Source organism: Cydia splendana, chromosome 5 (assembly GCF_910591565.1).
Source record: "Cydia splendana chromosome 5, ilCydSple1.2, whole genome shotgun sequence".
Taxonomy (NCBI): Eukaryota; Metazoa; Arthropoda; class Insecta; order Lepidoptera; family Tortricidae; genus Cydia; species Cydia splendana.
In genome coordinates, this window is record NC_085964.1 from 468,119 (window position 1) to 483,002 (window position 14,884).

General features: G+C 39.5%; 1 protein-coding gene across 15 annotated transcripts in view; it reads left to right on the forward strand.

Annotated features, from left to right (window-relative positions):
* The first annotated feature begins 1,995 nt into the window (after positions 1 to 1,995).
* LOC134790439 (voltage-dependent L-type calcium channel subunit beta-2) overlaps positions 1,996 to 14,884 on the forward strand; it is a 185,252-nt gene continuing 172,363 nt past the window's right edge. For 13 of the 15 annotated variants that reach the window (XM_063761229.1, XM_063761236.1, XM_063761227.1 and 10 more), the window contains exons 1-2: positions 1,996 to 2,155; positions 8,538 to 8,644. In XM_063761229.1, coding sequence (XP_063617299.1) covers positions 8,582 to 8,644 — 63 coding nt within the window. In that variant the 5' untranslated portion in view covers positions 1,996 to 2,155; positions 8,538 to 8,581. The remainder of the gene's footprint in view (positions 2,156 to 8,537; positions 8,645 to 14,884) is intronic. The other 2 variants (XM_063761228.1, XM_063761240.1) reach the window with 2 other exon arrangements.

Sequence of the window (14,884 nt, forward strand, 5' to 3'; positions counted from 1 at the left end):
ATGGCGCCCCGCTCGAGTCAGTCGACAAATTTTGCTACCTCGGGTCGACGGTGACTAACAATCTCTCACCGGATGCAGAAATTGACGTTCGTATCGGAAAAGCGGCGACGATGTTTGGGAAGTTGAGTACAAGAGTATGGCAAAATAAACACCTTACCAGGAAAACCAAGATGGTTGTTTATCAAACGTGCATCCTGAGCATACTCTTGTACGGGGCTGAGACCTGGACCTCGTACGCCAAGCACGAACGTCGTCTTAACGCTTTCCACATGCGCTGCATCCGGAACATTTTGGGCATACACTGGAAGGATAGGGTCACAAACGAAAGGGTGCTTGAGATTGCTCAGCTGCCCAGCCTCTTTGCGCTGCTAAAGCAGAGACGCTTACGTTGGCTGGGGCATGTGCATCGTATGCAACCTACTCGTTTACCGCGGCGTGTTTTGCTTGGTGCCATAGCTGATGCCAAGAGAAGCGTAGGTCGGCCAATGTTACGACATAAAGATTGCGCCAAACGAGACATGCACGCCTTCAACATCCCGGTTGACAATTGGGAGAAATATGCCGAGGACAGAGTCAAGTGGCGCAAACTGGTATTTGACGGGCGTAAAATTCACGACGACGCTTGGTTTAAGACACTCGCAAGTAAGCGAGCCAAGCGTCATCAGCCCGACACCTGCTCGCCACGGGCACATTACACCTGCCAGGCCTGTGGTCGTATTTGCCGCTCCCGTATTGGCTTACACAGCCACGAAAAACGTTGTCTCCCTACCTGACACTGCTTGTATAGTCTGTAATAGACTCGAAGGCCAATGAGTACTATCAGCAAGGCTTTCCTCTGAGACGGAAATAAAAGGAGATGCGCGGGAATCAACCAATAGCATGTAATCCACATCTCTTCTCCGCTCCGCTTGATTACAACCAATAGCATGTAATCCACATCTCTTCTCCGCTCCGCTTGATTACAACCAATAGCATGTAATCCACATCTCTTCTCCGCTCCGCTTGATTACAACCAATAGCATGTAATCCACATCTCTTCTCCGCTCCGCTTGATTACAACCAATGCTAGGTATTGGTAGATTCCCGTTCCTCTCATCATCCTCTGATCTCCGTGTCAGTGGAAATGAAGGCATGCGAAGGTAAGTACGAATCTTCGAATCGAATGCAAACCATGCTATCCATGTTCTACCAAGAAGATGGATGATCGAACGGTTTATTTTATTTACCTTAAAAGTCAGTAAGTAAGTAAGTTAGTTTTACAAGTTTTAGGAGGCGTGGTTATCAAGGTCCATATAGATTAGCGATAGAAATGGTGATGTGTAGCTATATGTGTGATTAAGTCTTGTTACCAGAGAGCCCTTTTAAATTAAAACATTATCAACTGCACCATTGATAAATAAAACGGGATTTAGTCGCGTATAAAATAAACCTAATACTACCTCCGACGTATTGGGCTTGGGCGCATCTTAGCCGTGTCCCCTAAAAATACTGACTCAGCCAAAACAAGTTATTAACTACATATTTGAATAAATAAATCAATAAAGGTCTAAAAGTAAAGTCGCGAAAAGTTTTAAAAACAGTTTGTCAATGACAGAAACGGTAGGTACTCGTAAGTCCTAAAAGTTTACTTACGAATGCGACAGTATACCTACGTGACGTATGTATATCCGCCACATGTGAGCTACCACGTGGAATCATAAAGCGGACGCATGCCACAGCCTCCTCGAGGAACTCCAATCAATCTTTAATTTCGCCGCAATAAATCAATAAAATCGCCATTAATTTCGCACCGCACTCTTGGATGGAGGCTGCTAAATAATGGACAGCCATCAGCTCTCATTAGCAGGCGAGGGCGCCACCGGCGACCGGCGGCCGGGCGCCGACCGCGCCCGATCAATACCCGAACCTACCCCACGAGCCGGCCCGAGGCGGCCCGGCGCCGCCCGAGCGCGCTCGACGGCGCCCGAGCGGCCCCGAGCTCCGCCGCACATGACAAATGTCAGCGCGCGACGTCCCTGCACCAGCAGAGCCTCGCTGAAGCCGTGGAAATCCGTGGAAAAGTGCATCGGTGGTGTGATGAGACGATCAGTGCGGTGATATTTGCTATTGCTATTGTACGTGACAACTGTTTTTAACGTGGATATTTGTGTGTAGTGTAAGTATTCTAGAGGGTTGTTTAGAATAGAGTATCTTTAGTTTTTGAATGAATTTTGCCTGTTTTCTCGCATGTAAGGGCACAGTTGGTCTCTGGCATCTCAATTTGACCAGTTAAAGTCTTTTCCTTCTTTAACTTTCTTCGATAGCATGAGATGTCAATAACTTTTAGTGTTTAGCATCTGTCAGACTTGTTACATACATTATCTTCATAAATCTAAATTTTTATTTCAATTAAATGCATGTAACACTTAAGCTTTTGAACCTCTTCTGTTTTACATAATTAAATGTAGTAATTGTATAAGATGTAGAAAATGTTTTAATAGAATTACAGGGAGGTTCCGCGCGCATGCGCGCTGCGCCCGCTCTGCGTCATGTGTTTTCTTACATTTAATGGGCCGTGTGGCAGATTAACAGGTGTTAATTAACTACCCACTCAAATAGGAATTAGTTTAAGCACTTGTGTTCGTGCTAGATTTATGTACTTAGATTGGAGAAAGTTTTGAAGTGTCGAATACTTATATTTTGTTTATTTCACTGTAGAAATGGATGATTATGATTTCATTGAACCAAAATCATTCAGGCGGCTAAAAAGCAGCTACGAGATAAATTGAAATATATACGCAATACACATCTAGTTATTATCTAAATGTATATGTAGATTGAAATAAAATGTCTATTTACTTGAAAGCATTAAGAACCAAAGTAGATAACAAAAAAGATCTAAGAATAAGAGTTACGCATAAAACTGCTTTAGAAGTGTTAAAAAAGTCATTTGAACGGTAAACTGCAGCGATTTTCGCTATAACGGCGGTGACCTTGACCAATTTCCCCGCCAGCCTGCGCGCGGCGCTGCAGTCGCACCGCCCGCCATTACAACAAGACCTCCGCTCATCGCGAACTCAACTCTAAAAACATAAACATAAGGCTCAAACATCATCGTCAACAGTCCTGTTAAGTTTGGCGAGTGTGCGAGATGGCCTATCAATGTGACAATTTCGAGGTCAGCCGTGTGACGAGGATGGCATGATGGAAATCGAACTATGAAGTTTGAAAATGGAAGGAAATTTGAAATTTGAGTTCGTGAATTAGAGAAGGATGGTGATAGATGACATCTCTCGGCGGGTTAATGCACTTCTGCAGACATGTGATCACTCATTTTTGAGGGTTTTGGTTATTTTATTACAATGCAATTGGAAGGGTACTGTAATGTACTGTTTTTGCTAGAGTACTTTACAAAAATAATTAAATACTTGACATATATGTTTTAAGTGTTTTAACGCACCGCACCGCGCGACGTACGTTCTTCATAAAAGTTACATCGTGCTTTTCGTAGAAAAAGTTTAACGGCTAGGGTACTTGATTGTCGATCGTAAGTTTAACGGCTAGGGTAGTTGATTGTCGATCGTAAGTTTAACGGCTAGGGTAGTTGATTGTCGATCGTAAGTTTAACGGCTAGGGTAGTTGATTGTCGATCGTAAGTTTAACGGCTAGGGTAGTTGATTGTCGATCGTAAGTTTAACGGCTAGGGTACTTGATTGTCGATCGTAAGTTTAACGGCTAGGGTACTTGATTGTCGATCGTAAGTTTAACGGCTAGGGTAGTTGATTGTCGATCGTAAGTTTAACGGCTAGGGTAGTTGATTGTCGATCGTAAGTTTAACGGCTAGGGTACTTGATTGTCGATCGTAAGTTTAACGGCTAGGGTAGTTGATTGTCGATCGTAAGTTTAACGGCTAGGGTAGTTGATTGTCGATCGTAAGTTTAACGGCTAGGGTACTTGATTGTCGATCGTAAGTTTAACGGCTAGGGTAGTTGATTGTCGATCGTAAGTTTAACGGCTAGGGTACTTGATTGTCGATCGTAAGTTTAACGGCTAGGGTAGTTGATTGTCGATCGTAAGTTTAACGGCTAGGGTAGTTGATTGTCGATCGTAAGTTTAACGGCTAGGGTACTTGATTGTCGATCGTAAGTTTAACGGCTAGGGTAGTTGATTGTCGATCGTAAGGACGACCGACAATGAGGTACCCTAGTCATTAAACTCAAATAAAGCTGTTTTTTTAAATTATCGCCGTAATTTGCAACTTTTGTTTATACACATGCTGAGAGACTGTTTCTGAACAGAACAAAATTTCGTTAATTTTGGCTTGATTTATACTTAGGTAAAATCACGGATATATCTGATTCTGAATCCATAAGGAACAATGTGGTACCTTTTGATTGCGTAAGACACAATTTGTAAAGTTAGATTTGGCGCTACATACCTACCTGCAGTAGCAGGCATGTGATAGCTTAGTAACAATAGTAACAATAACTACCTACCTGGCCCCAATTTCACCACGGTGACAGGTGCGACAATTGTAAAATCACTGTTGCTGACGTCACAGGCATCCATGGGCTACGGTTACCACTTACCATCGGGCGGGCCGTATTCCTGTTTGCCACCATCATTGTATTATTTAAAAAAACTTTATTATATCGGAAAAAAACAGATATTTCTTTTGCGAAGTTTCTGACAATTGTCAAGATTTAGAAGAATTGTAGGTAATTCTTGACAGGTAATGAGTTATATGTCGGATTTTCGTGACAATTGTAGTGTTTCTTGTGACAATTGTCATAAACTTAGCAAGAGAAATATCTGTTTTATTCCGATATAATAAAGTTTTTTTAATAAAGCAATGATGGTGGCAAACAGGAATACGGCCCGCCCGATGGTAAGCAGTAACCGTAGCCCATGGATGCCTGTGACGTCAGCAACAGTGATGTTTTACAATTGTCGCACCTGTCACCGTGGTGAAATTGGAGCCAGGTAAAACAATTTATTGTTCGTACAGTCACGTCTAAAAATATCGATAGCAATAAAGTCCCAAATATACATATTTTTACACGACCTTATTGCCCATGGTGTATACATATCTTTGGCACTGTCGTCCGTATCTATATTTTCAGACGTGAGCGTACAAAAATAAAACACAAAGACGAACTTAATACATAGCATGCATGTGATGGTTTGCTTAAGCTTACATTATGACATTTGTAATTTAATATAAACTTAATCAATACATCATTACAACATATCTTTAAATATGAAAGGCTCTTTTTTCCAAGAGCATAAATAAATTACAAAATATACGAGTCGAGTATTATGCACTCAAGCAAAATATACGAGTCGAGTATTATGCACTCAAGCAAAATATACGAGTCGAGTATTATGCACTCAAGCAAAATATACGAGTCGAGTATTATGCACTCAAGCAAAATATACGAGTCAAGTATTATGCACTCAAGCAAAATATACGAGTCGAGTATTATGCACTCAAGCAAAATATACGAGTCGAGTATTATGCACTCAAGCAAAATATACGAGTCGAGTATTATGCACTCAAGCAAAATATACGAGTCGAGTATTATGCACTCAAGCAAAATATACGAGTCGAGTATTATGCACTCAAGCAAAATATACGACTCGAGTATTATGCACTCAAGCAAAATATACGAGTCGAGTATTATGCACTCAAGCAAAATATACGAGTCGAGTATTATGCACTCAAGCAAAATATACGAGTCGAGTATTATGCACTCAAGCAAAATATACGAGTCGAGTTGCGGATACTCTCCCGCACTACAATAAAACAAAGTCGCCGCCGCGTCTGTCTGTTTGTGTGTTTGTATGTTCGCGATAAACTCAAAAACGACTGAACGGATTTTCATACGGTTTTCACCTATTAATAGAGTGATTCTTGAGGAAGGTTTGGGTATAGTTTTATAATTTGTTAATCCGTGCGAAGCCGGGGCGGGTCGCTAGTACACAATATTATGAACTTGAGATTCGTTTGGGGACGCAGGGGCGTATTTACCCTAAGGGCCAAGGGGCTGACTAAAGTTATTTTAATAAATAAAATATATCAATATGGAGGCACACTTTATCAATATGGAGGCTGAACGATAAATATACAAATACATTTGTATATATAAGAATAATTTTATGTTTCCTGCATTTTGTGTGAAAAGCGCAAACAAAATGCTCATCAGTCCAACTTAAGACATCACAATAATTCAGCACTTATCTAAAATTAAACTTTCACGCTACATAATAGAAAGCTAACATCAGCGGATACTTTCAACAAATACTTGTGATATATCGTGAGGTGACAAGCACGGGAGACGAACCTAAACTCATCCTCGCAATGCTCATCATGAAATAAACCCATTATAAGCCTGACCCCCGATCATGTACAATTTCTACGAGCTTACGGATCAAGTTAAGCGAGAAATGAGTTTTTTTTATAACGCGAAGAATAGGTACATGAGGCCATAGGTTAACAGCGGTGCATTTTGACCATTCGAAAGTTGTATTTCCGCTCTGTGATACTACTTATCAAATATTCACAACTGACTAATATGATACTTTAGCACATTAAAATAAGGCCTATTTATTATTAAGTATTAGTTTGTGTGTGTCGCCAGCCTCTGATTACCGGGTCAACTATTTCCGAATAAAAATGAAGCTTTCCGTTGGATAAATCACGCATAACAACTGATGAATCAATTTGGACTTTAATTACTTGAGTTAAAGCTCAATTTTACAGTCCGAATCTAAAATTATACGACAGCGCGAAAGTTGCTAATGTAGTTTTCTGGAGCGTCCTCATCCTCATGTCTCATTAAGTTTTAAACTTAAAATTTCAACTAAGTTACCTTTAGGCAAGGTTGAATTCTCAAATATGTACGAATATGTTATACGATAATGCGTAAACTAGGAAAGTAACATCCACATTGAGGCCCTTGTGAACATAAGAGCATAATTTGTATATGTATTTCATTATTTTCCGATTGTTTAACGCTTTGTCGACGATTTGGATGCAAATTGGACGTTTTCTGTGGACTTGTGGTTGGTTTTATGGTAATAGATGATGCTGGGGTCAAAGGTAGAGGTATTTAGTACAACATAGCGTAACGTTAGATCTTAAAAGTTTTGTGACAATAAAAATGTTTCACTTGATTTGGTTTCATATATGTGTCACATGTCACATACCATAGTTCATAAAGGCGTGGGCACACCGGATGCGTTTGCGTGTTGTAATATACGGATTCTTGTAAGAGACCGCACACTGCTTGCATGCACTACTACTCAAATCGCACACGTAGTCTGTGTGCATAGGTCTATAAACTAAATTCCATGGAAATGTTCAACAGTAGATTGGTAACCAAGGGATGACAGGCACCCATTTCTGTCGAGGTAGTGTTACTGGCGCTCGAACGCAGGGAATACAAATACAAAATAAATATAATGATGGCGGAGCTTTGGGAAAAATAGGTCAAAAATATAATTGTAAATTTACTTGATGAACTTTTGTATTTAAGGGTCTAAAATTGCCACTAACGAAGCATAACAGGTCACCCAATTAGCTAAAATTAAAATAGAAGCAATAATCAATATACCTGGTTCCAGCTACAGTTATTTTCAGGGGTCTAATAAAGTTAAGGCAGAACGGTCTGATCATATTTAGGTCATATTTATTTAGAGTATTGGGATTAATTGTATGCAGTTGGATTTCCAATTAAGCTAGCATTTACTTCCAACCCGTTTTTTAAAAGAACATTTTAGGATAGTTGATGATTTTCGGGTAAGTTAGTTTAGGTATGAATTATGATATGACCATAAACATCAGAGTGAATTTTGGATACAAGTAGGCATTAAATGTCTGCGACTTGATGTTTTGTTCATAATTTTCTACCAGCCTAGATCAATGTTTAAATTTCCATGAACTTGAATACCGTAAAATGGGGTGAGTAGGGACAAAACTGACATTCAAACCTCGATAACATTTTATTTTTACATTTTATGCAAACTTAAATTTATTAATAAATGTTCCGGTCGTTTGTATTTTAGTTTTTTTATGGTTTTAGGTAGTTCCATTTCATAACTTTAACGATAAACACAAAATCCCTCCTCACCCCGTCCCTCGTAGTTGGGGTGAGATGGAATTTTATACAAAAGGTGATCTTGAAACCTTGTTGAATCGATTTTTTTATTATGAATATTACTATAGCTCCATTTGTAATAAGAATACATTATTTAGGTAGCAGTAGCCTTTAAAAACCATTTCACCCCCCTGTCATCCCTTCTCTCCCCATTCATAACCCGACTCTCCTCGCAATCCCCACTCACCCCATTTTACGGTAGTCCATAAGCTAAGTAACATTGCATCGACTTGGCAAGCGATAGCATGTATGGATTGTATGGTGCATACTTAGCTTAGACGGACTCTTTTACCTTTATAATAGATCTACTACTCAATATTATCCTGTCCACAGTCCAGCGAAAATCCATAATGAAATATGACCTACATTACTCTATAATCATGATTGAACTGCCCACAGCGCGGCGCCCGGGCCGCGGCGGGTATGCGGGGCGGCGCTGCGGCATGAGCGTGGCGCGCCCGGCCGAGCCCCGCGACCCGCGCCACCACCGCTCTCACCGGCACCAGGTATGCACCTCCGAGGATCCTAGGGGATACCTCACACGGTCACAGGGCCACCCCACACTAGACACTCCCGAGCGTCTAGGCTCGACGCAACGTTGGCGCACCTGCGCGGCGCTGACGCTCAAAAGACGCTAGTGCGGAGTGGCTTTCAGTGGCGAGCGAGCAGCGGAGCGGGCAGTGTTGCATTGAGTGCCCAAGGGGTTTGAGCAACCTCCTCTGAAGGCCTCTCACATACGTTGGGACGCCCCGCTCGAACATGGTTTGCACCGAGTGTGCGAAGAAAGCTCCGGCTGTTTCCTTATGCCGCTACGTTCTTCAAAATCGAACAAAGCTCTGAATATTCTACTTGAGGCTTTCGGGTAGCACTTGAATTCGTCATTAACAGGAAGTTGAGCTGGGTCTGGGCTTTATAGTTCTGAAATCTATCTCTATTTAATACTTTTGCGTACATCTTGATATGTTCAATTATAAAAAAAACTCATCTAAATCTCAATCAATCGAAAACAAACACGCGTCATGGAAACAAAACTTGTTTAGGTACAGAGTAATTGTGCCCACAATCAATTTGAGTTGCAGACGTTCAAATAAAACCATGAAATCACGAGAGATTAGATGAAAATAAGCCGTAGGATATTGGCGCATAAGGTCCACGAGGTTTTATACGAATAAAAGTGGCCACAAGTTGCTTAGGTGTTCTTCCAAACGCATGATAAACGTAGACGAGTTTAATGTCGGCTTCTAGTCAACTCAATGGATGCTGCTTGATGCAACTGCGCAGCGATACGATTTTCCATAGCGCTGACTAACGACGACGACTGACTCTTAAGGCTCCTCTTCACGTTGGGCCAACGCCAACGCCAACGAGGGACGCAGCCATGCGGTAGAATGAGATAGCAATATCACTTGCTCCCTCTAACGCATAAATGCGTCCCTCGTTGGCGTTGGCGTTCGCCCAACGTGAAGAGGAGCCTTTACTAGTGTATTTGAGCCCGCGACCCGCGATCCTCAGTGAATAAAAACAATCCACGGTGTTGTCCGATGCGTACAGAATAATTGGCTTGCGCACGCGCCGGGCGAGTTGTCTCGAAATTGTGGACGACACGCGATCGCAATCACAGCTTCATATACTGCAAATCAACCGGATTGACATGGCAGACGGACAGACGGACACATAGTGGTGCTATAATAAGGGTTCTAATTTTTCCTTATGAGGTAACACGCAAGAGAAAGATTTTCTCTTCAAGCGTCCTTTTATTCAAAGGTTTAAGGACAATGTGAAGAAAACCACCCAGTCAAAAATTGTAGACTTATGCCGGTTGCATATTTTTGTGAAGAGAATACCGCTATAGGTATAAGTATTTTCGTATTTTGTCCTTAATCTCTTTGCTTGCCTCCTTCTTAACTGATCGTCTCCATGTAGTACCTACAAGGACGCCCCGACTAGCTACTGCTTGGAGAAGTGGCGGTCTGGTCTTTGGAGCGCGTGTCTAAAGCATCGAAAGACTGTTGAAAGACTTGAAAACATATTTTTAGTAAGATTTTTTTCTAGTGATATTTTTTTATTGACTTACAATGTGATTTTTTCAAAACCTTTTTAACTTAGAAACTTTACAGCTTTAAAGTTATTTAAAAACAATGGACTAAAGATTCACGAGCAATAAAAAGTTGAAAAAAATCACACCCAATCTTCCTAATTAAAATTATCTAAAATTACACAGAAAATGATCAATTAGAATATTCGCGATCTGTCACCCACGCGGACGTGTTAAGACGTCGATAACTTTGATGTCCGAAAGTGGACGCGCCAGTGATCGGGTTAACTGTCATGGTCATGAAAGCACAGCTTGACGTTGAATACTATTGAACATTATTGAACTTAAACACTATGTTTTATACTAGCTTTTGCCCGCCACTTCGTCGGCGTGAAATGGTTATGATGATTTATAAGAACTGTCATATTATTATGTCCTTCCTCGGACCTCAAAATATGCCTATACCAAATAATCGGTTGAGCGATTTAAGCTTTAAGAGGAGACAGATAGACAGAGTTAGGTACTTTTACTTTTTTTTTGTAAGGTCAATGTTGCTAATTCCGTCATAGGGACTATTCCGTTTTTGAGCGTATATTTCTTTGATTTTCAATCGTAGGAAAAAAACCATTTGCTTCTGAATGCTGAAACTAAAAACAATCGCTGCTTTGTAGACGAAATTATCAATGTTGCTCGTTGTTCGAGAAAAACGCTAGTGGACGACATTAGCCACATTGACCTTACCTAACTAAATCTGTAAGGTGACGTTAGTTGCTTTCATAATGCTACGAAGTAAGGTCGTACTTACATTACTACCTATACGAACGGTAAGTAAATATACAATCTATAAACATGGAAATTCCGAATTGAGTATAATAGTCTTATAAGCGAGAATCACCTTTCCGGTTAAAACTATTAAAATTCCAATACGCAAATTTGCAATTTACAACATGCAAGTCTAACAATTTTAAAACGTATTAAATACAATAAATATCATTATATGTTGTTACTTTTGAATACACGGCAAAACAATCAATATACGGCCATGCCCAAAAGTGAGGTTCTTAGAAAATAACCACAAATTAATTGGTTTTAGGGTAAAGTTAGTCATGAACGAGTTGACGCGGGAGGTCAATGGTTTATCTTGATTCACAATTATACCTCGAAGTGAAAACAGGTGACTTGAAAGTTAAGATATTACTGTAGGTACAAGTACAGGGTATTCATTTAATTTAATTAGAAGTGTACATTACCTTCTAGATGCCTGTTGCCATTTAATGTTCATAAAAGACATACAACGTTTATACGAGTGAATAATATTTTAAAAAACACGACATTTCGTGTTTTCGTGTTTACAAGCTGTAATGCCAAATCAAAACCATTTTTATTATTTATAATATTACTTATTTCCTATGTTATAAATGATACTACGCAGATGTTGTGTTTTATTTTACAATAAGTACCAAGTACTTACAGTTATTTTAGAAGCAATGACTAGCTGGAAAAATATTTGCAACTGCAGTTCAACTCACTCAACTCATTTGAAGCACTTACTCAGATATCTTAGTTCCAAGAACTTTATCCTCGCATATGTAAAGTTATAAATGTTCTGATATACTTTACTTACCTACTAAAAAGACGCTCACATCGTGAATGCATATAAGTATGTTTTCCTATAGGTACTTAAACATTTCAAGAGCAAATATGGTTGTTGGCGTTTCCTATAGTATTGTACTTACATACACATACATATGAGCATATATTTATTTTAATATCTCATTACGGGGAGGGGTCGGCGGGAGGGGGCGTGGCTGCGTGGGCGCCGCTCTGACCCACTGATATCGTTCCTTCACTTCGCAACAATGACTCAACTCCCCTAACGTTTAGTACACACTTTTGCCCTTTTAGAATAATGTCGCGACATGCATCGCTTATTGAATGACTCAACTATGTTTACATTTAGAAGTCACATACGACCTTTTGGAGTGAAGTGTTTGTTCATTGCGCATACGCAGATCCATTCATTGAGATGAGTGAATGGATTGTGAATGGTGAATGGCTTTTGGTGAATATTAATGATTGTTGTAAGTATATGGGTTTTATTTGAATCAGACCTTATATATTATGTTAAGGATGCTAATGGACTCTTTGGTAATGGAGTATGATATCTGTGATTCGAAACTGGATTTGTACAAGAATAAGTTTTCAATAAAGTATTAAATATTTTATTGAAAATATTGCTCAAAATGTTTGTTTAGATTTAGATGCTTGTTGCTTTGTTCACAAAAAAGTAGGTAATTGACGTAAGTAATCAAATATTGCCTTCGGTTATCGCGATAGCTACTCATGAAATAAAACCATGTAAACAGATTATATCGCGTATAATGAATTTAAAATACATTCCGACGTTTCGAACCTTTTACAGAGTTGGTGGTCAACGGCAGACTGATGAAAAACACATAATATTCACCTCTGGCAGATATCGTAAAATGGGTTGATTTGGGACAAATCCGAAATTCAAACCTCAATAAAAGTTTATTTTTATATGTGGCACGTTGATTTATATACTTGAAAAGTGTTCCGGTAGTACGAACTTTAGTTTTTTAATGATAATCTGTCGTTTCATTTCATAGACTCAACGATAAACACAAAATAGTAGGAAATCCCAGCTCACCCCGTAGTCGGGGGGGAGAATTGAGTGAGATGGGACAATTGCTAGAATGGACACAATATTACAATACTTCTAAAGAGAATAAAGTATTTACGTAACAATGTGATAACTCGACTGGTCTAAAAATACCTACAATTTCACCATCCCTCCTCACCCCATTCATAACTCATAACCCACCCAACTGCCCTCGTAATCCCTACTCACCTCATTTTACGGTAATCATTAAAAAATGTATTCGAAAAGAACTGTAAAAAACATTTCAATGACAAAAGAAAGTTTAACGATTAGTACCTACTGTCAATAAACACGTAATAAGTAATTCCAGTTTCCGAAATACTTACCCGTTTGCAATTAAAGGCGTTTCAATAGCCATTGCTTATTTATCCCGAGCCGAGCCCCGCAGCATCCCGGAGATAATGATCCTATAAAACCCTCACTTATCTCCCATCGGCTTCTTACGTAAGAATAGCCATAGGACCCAATACAATGCCGTATACAGGAAGGTTTTTAATCCTGTCAGAAAAAAATAATAGACTCAGGAGTTACTTTACGGAAATCCATATTATCTAATTAAAACAAAAACATTACTTTGCTAATCCGCGAGATAATAATATGTATTCGTTATACTTATATACTTCCCTATTTGTGGATGCAATGAATGTTCTCTCCCTCCCACCGCGAAAATAAATACGCACGTCGCAAACCACTACCAAAAGTACAAAACTCGCCACGTGTTTCGCCTCTCTACGTAGCATCATCATGAGATGCTGGAGATGTTGACGATCTGGCGTCCGGCAATGGAAAATAACGAAAAATACGCAAGTAAACCTACTTACTCGTACGTGCGTATTTATCGTTATCTACCTTACCTAGGTATAACTTATTGACTAACACGTAAGTATTTATTTCGCAGATTACCAAAGTAATGTTTTTGTTTTAAACAATCGGAAATTATAAGACGATAGGAAGAATTATGGAAACACTGAAAACCCTAAAAACGACTTCCATGCTACCTTTTATTTTATTTTTATTACGTAGTTTTTAGGATTCCGTACCTCAAAAGGATAAAATGGAACCCTTATAGGATCACTCGTGCGTCTGTCTGGCTGTCTGTCTGTCCCGACCATCCCCCCTCTATCTCCGAAACCACTGGGTTTTTGACCCAGTGGTTTAGGATAGGTAGAGGATATTGAAAAAAATACACAAAATAGTTCTTTACCGATAGATGATAGGAAAACCTATTAAAAATGTGTAGCCAAGCGTGAGTCGGACTTAATTACTTAGTTTTTGATCCGACCCCTACGGGTTTTTTAAAGACATTTCATTCACGTTCCACATAAAAAAATACATTGTTAAAAATTGGGTACCCTTGGAACGCGAGTCCGACTCGCACTTGACCGGTTTTTTTTAATGTTATACCACAATTTAATTTATAAACCAACAAAACCGAGAGGGAGTTATATAGCATATACCAACGTAACCAATAAAATAATGAATCCAATGCCCCAAGCTTGATTTGAACCAGAGTAGCATACAATAATATACAATACTCTTTATTGCACACCGCACATACTCGTAGTTTACAATAAATGTACAGTAACATAAACAAAGACAATAGAGGCAACAACAGGCGGTCTTATCACTTAAGAGCGATCTCTTCCAGACACCCTTTCAGACAGAGTATTCAGTGTGTCTCCGAAATTTTTCGAATTCACAATTCCTTACTATTAGATCCCACGGTTTCTATCTTAAGTTTCTAATTAAAATATGTTATGTAGTATTCCGCCAGTCAATTTACAATTACATAGGTCTTTGTCTTGCATAATGTAGATATCTGAAATGGCGATTGGGCGAAATTATTAAAATTACAATCTCTTGCCACCCTGTAGACAAAAGACCTTTTGTATTCTTTCCCTCACAGTTACACCGGAGCCGACAACAATCCTATTTCATCAACATACTTTATCTATCCCTCTTCCTCTTTCGTTCCATGCCCGAGTGCGAGCGAGACGTGAACAGGTTTGTTTTTAGAAGTTTGCGCGC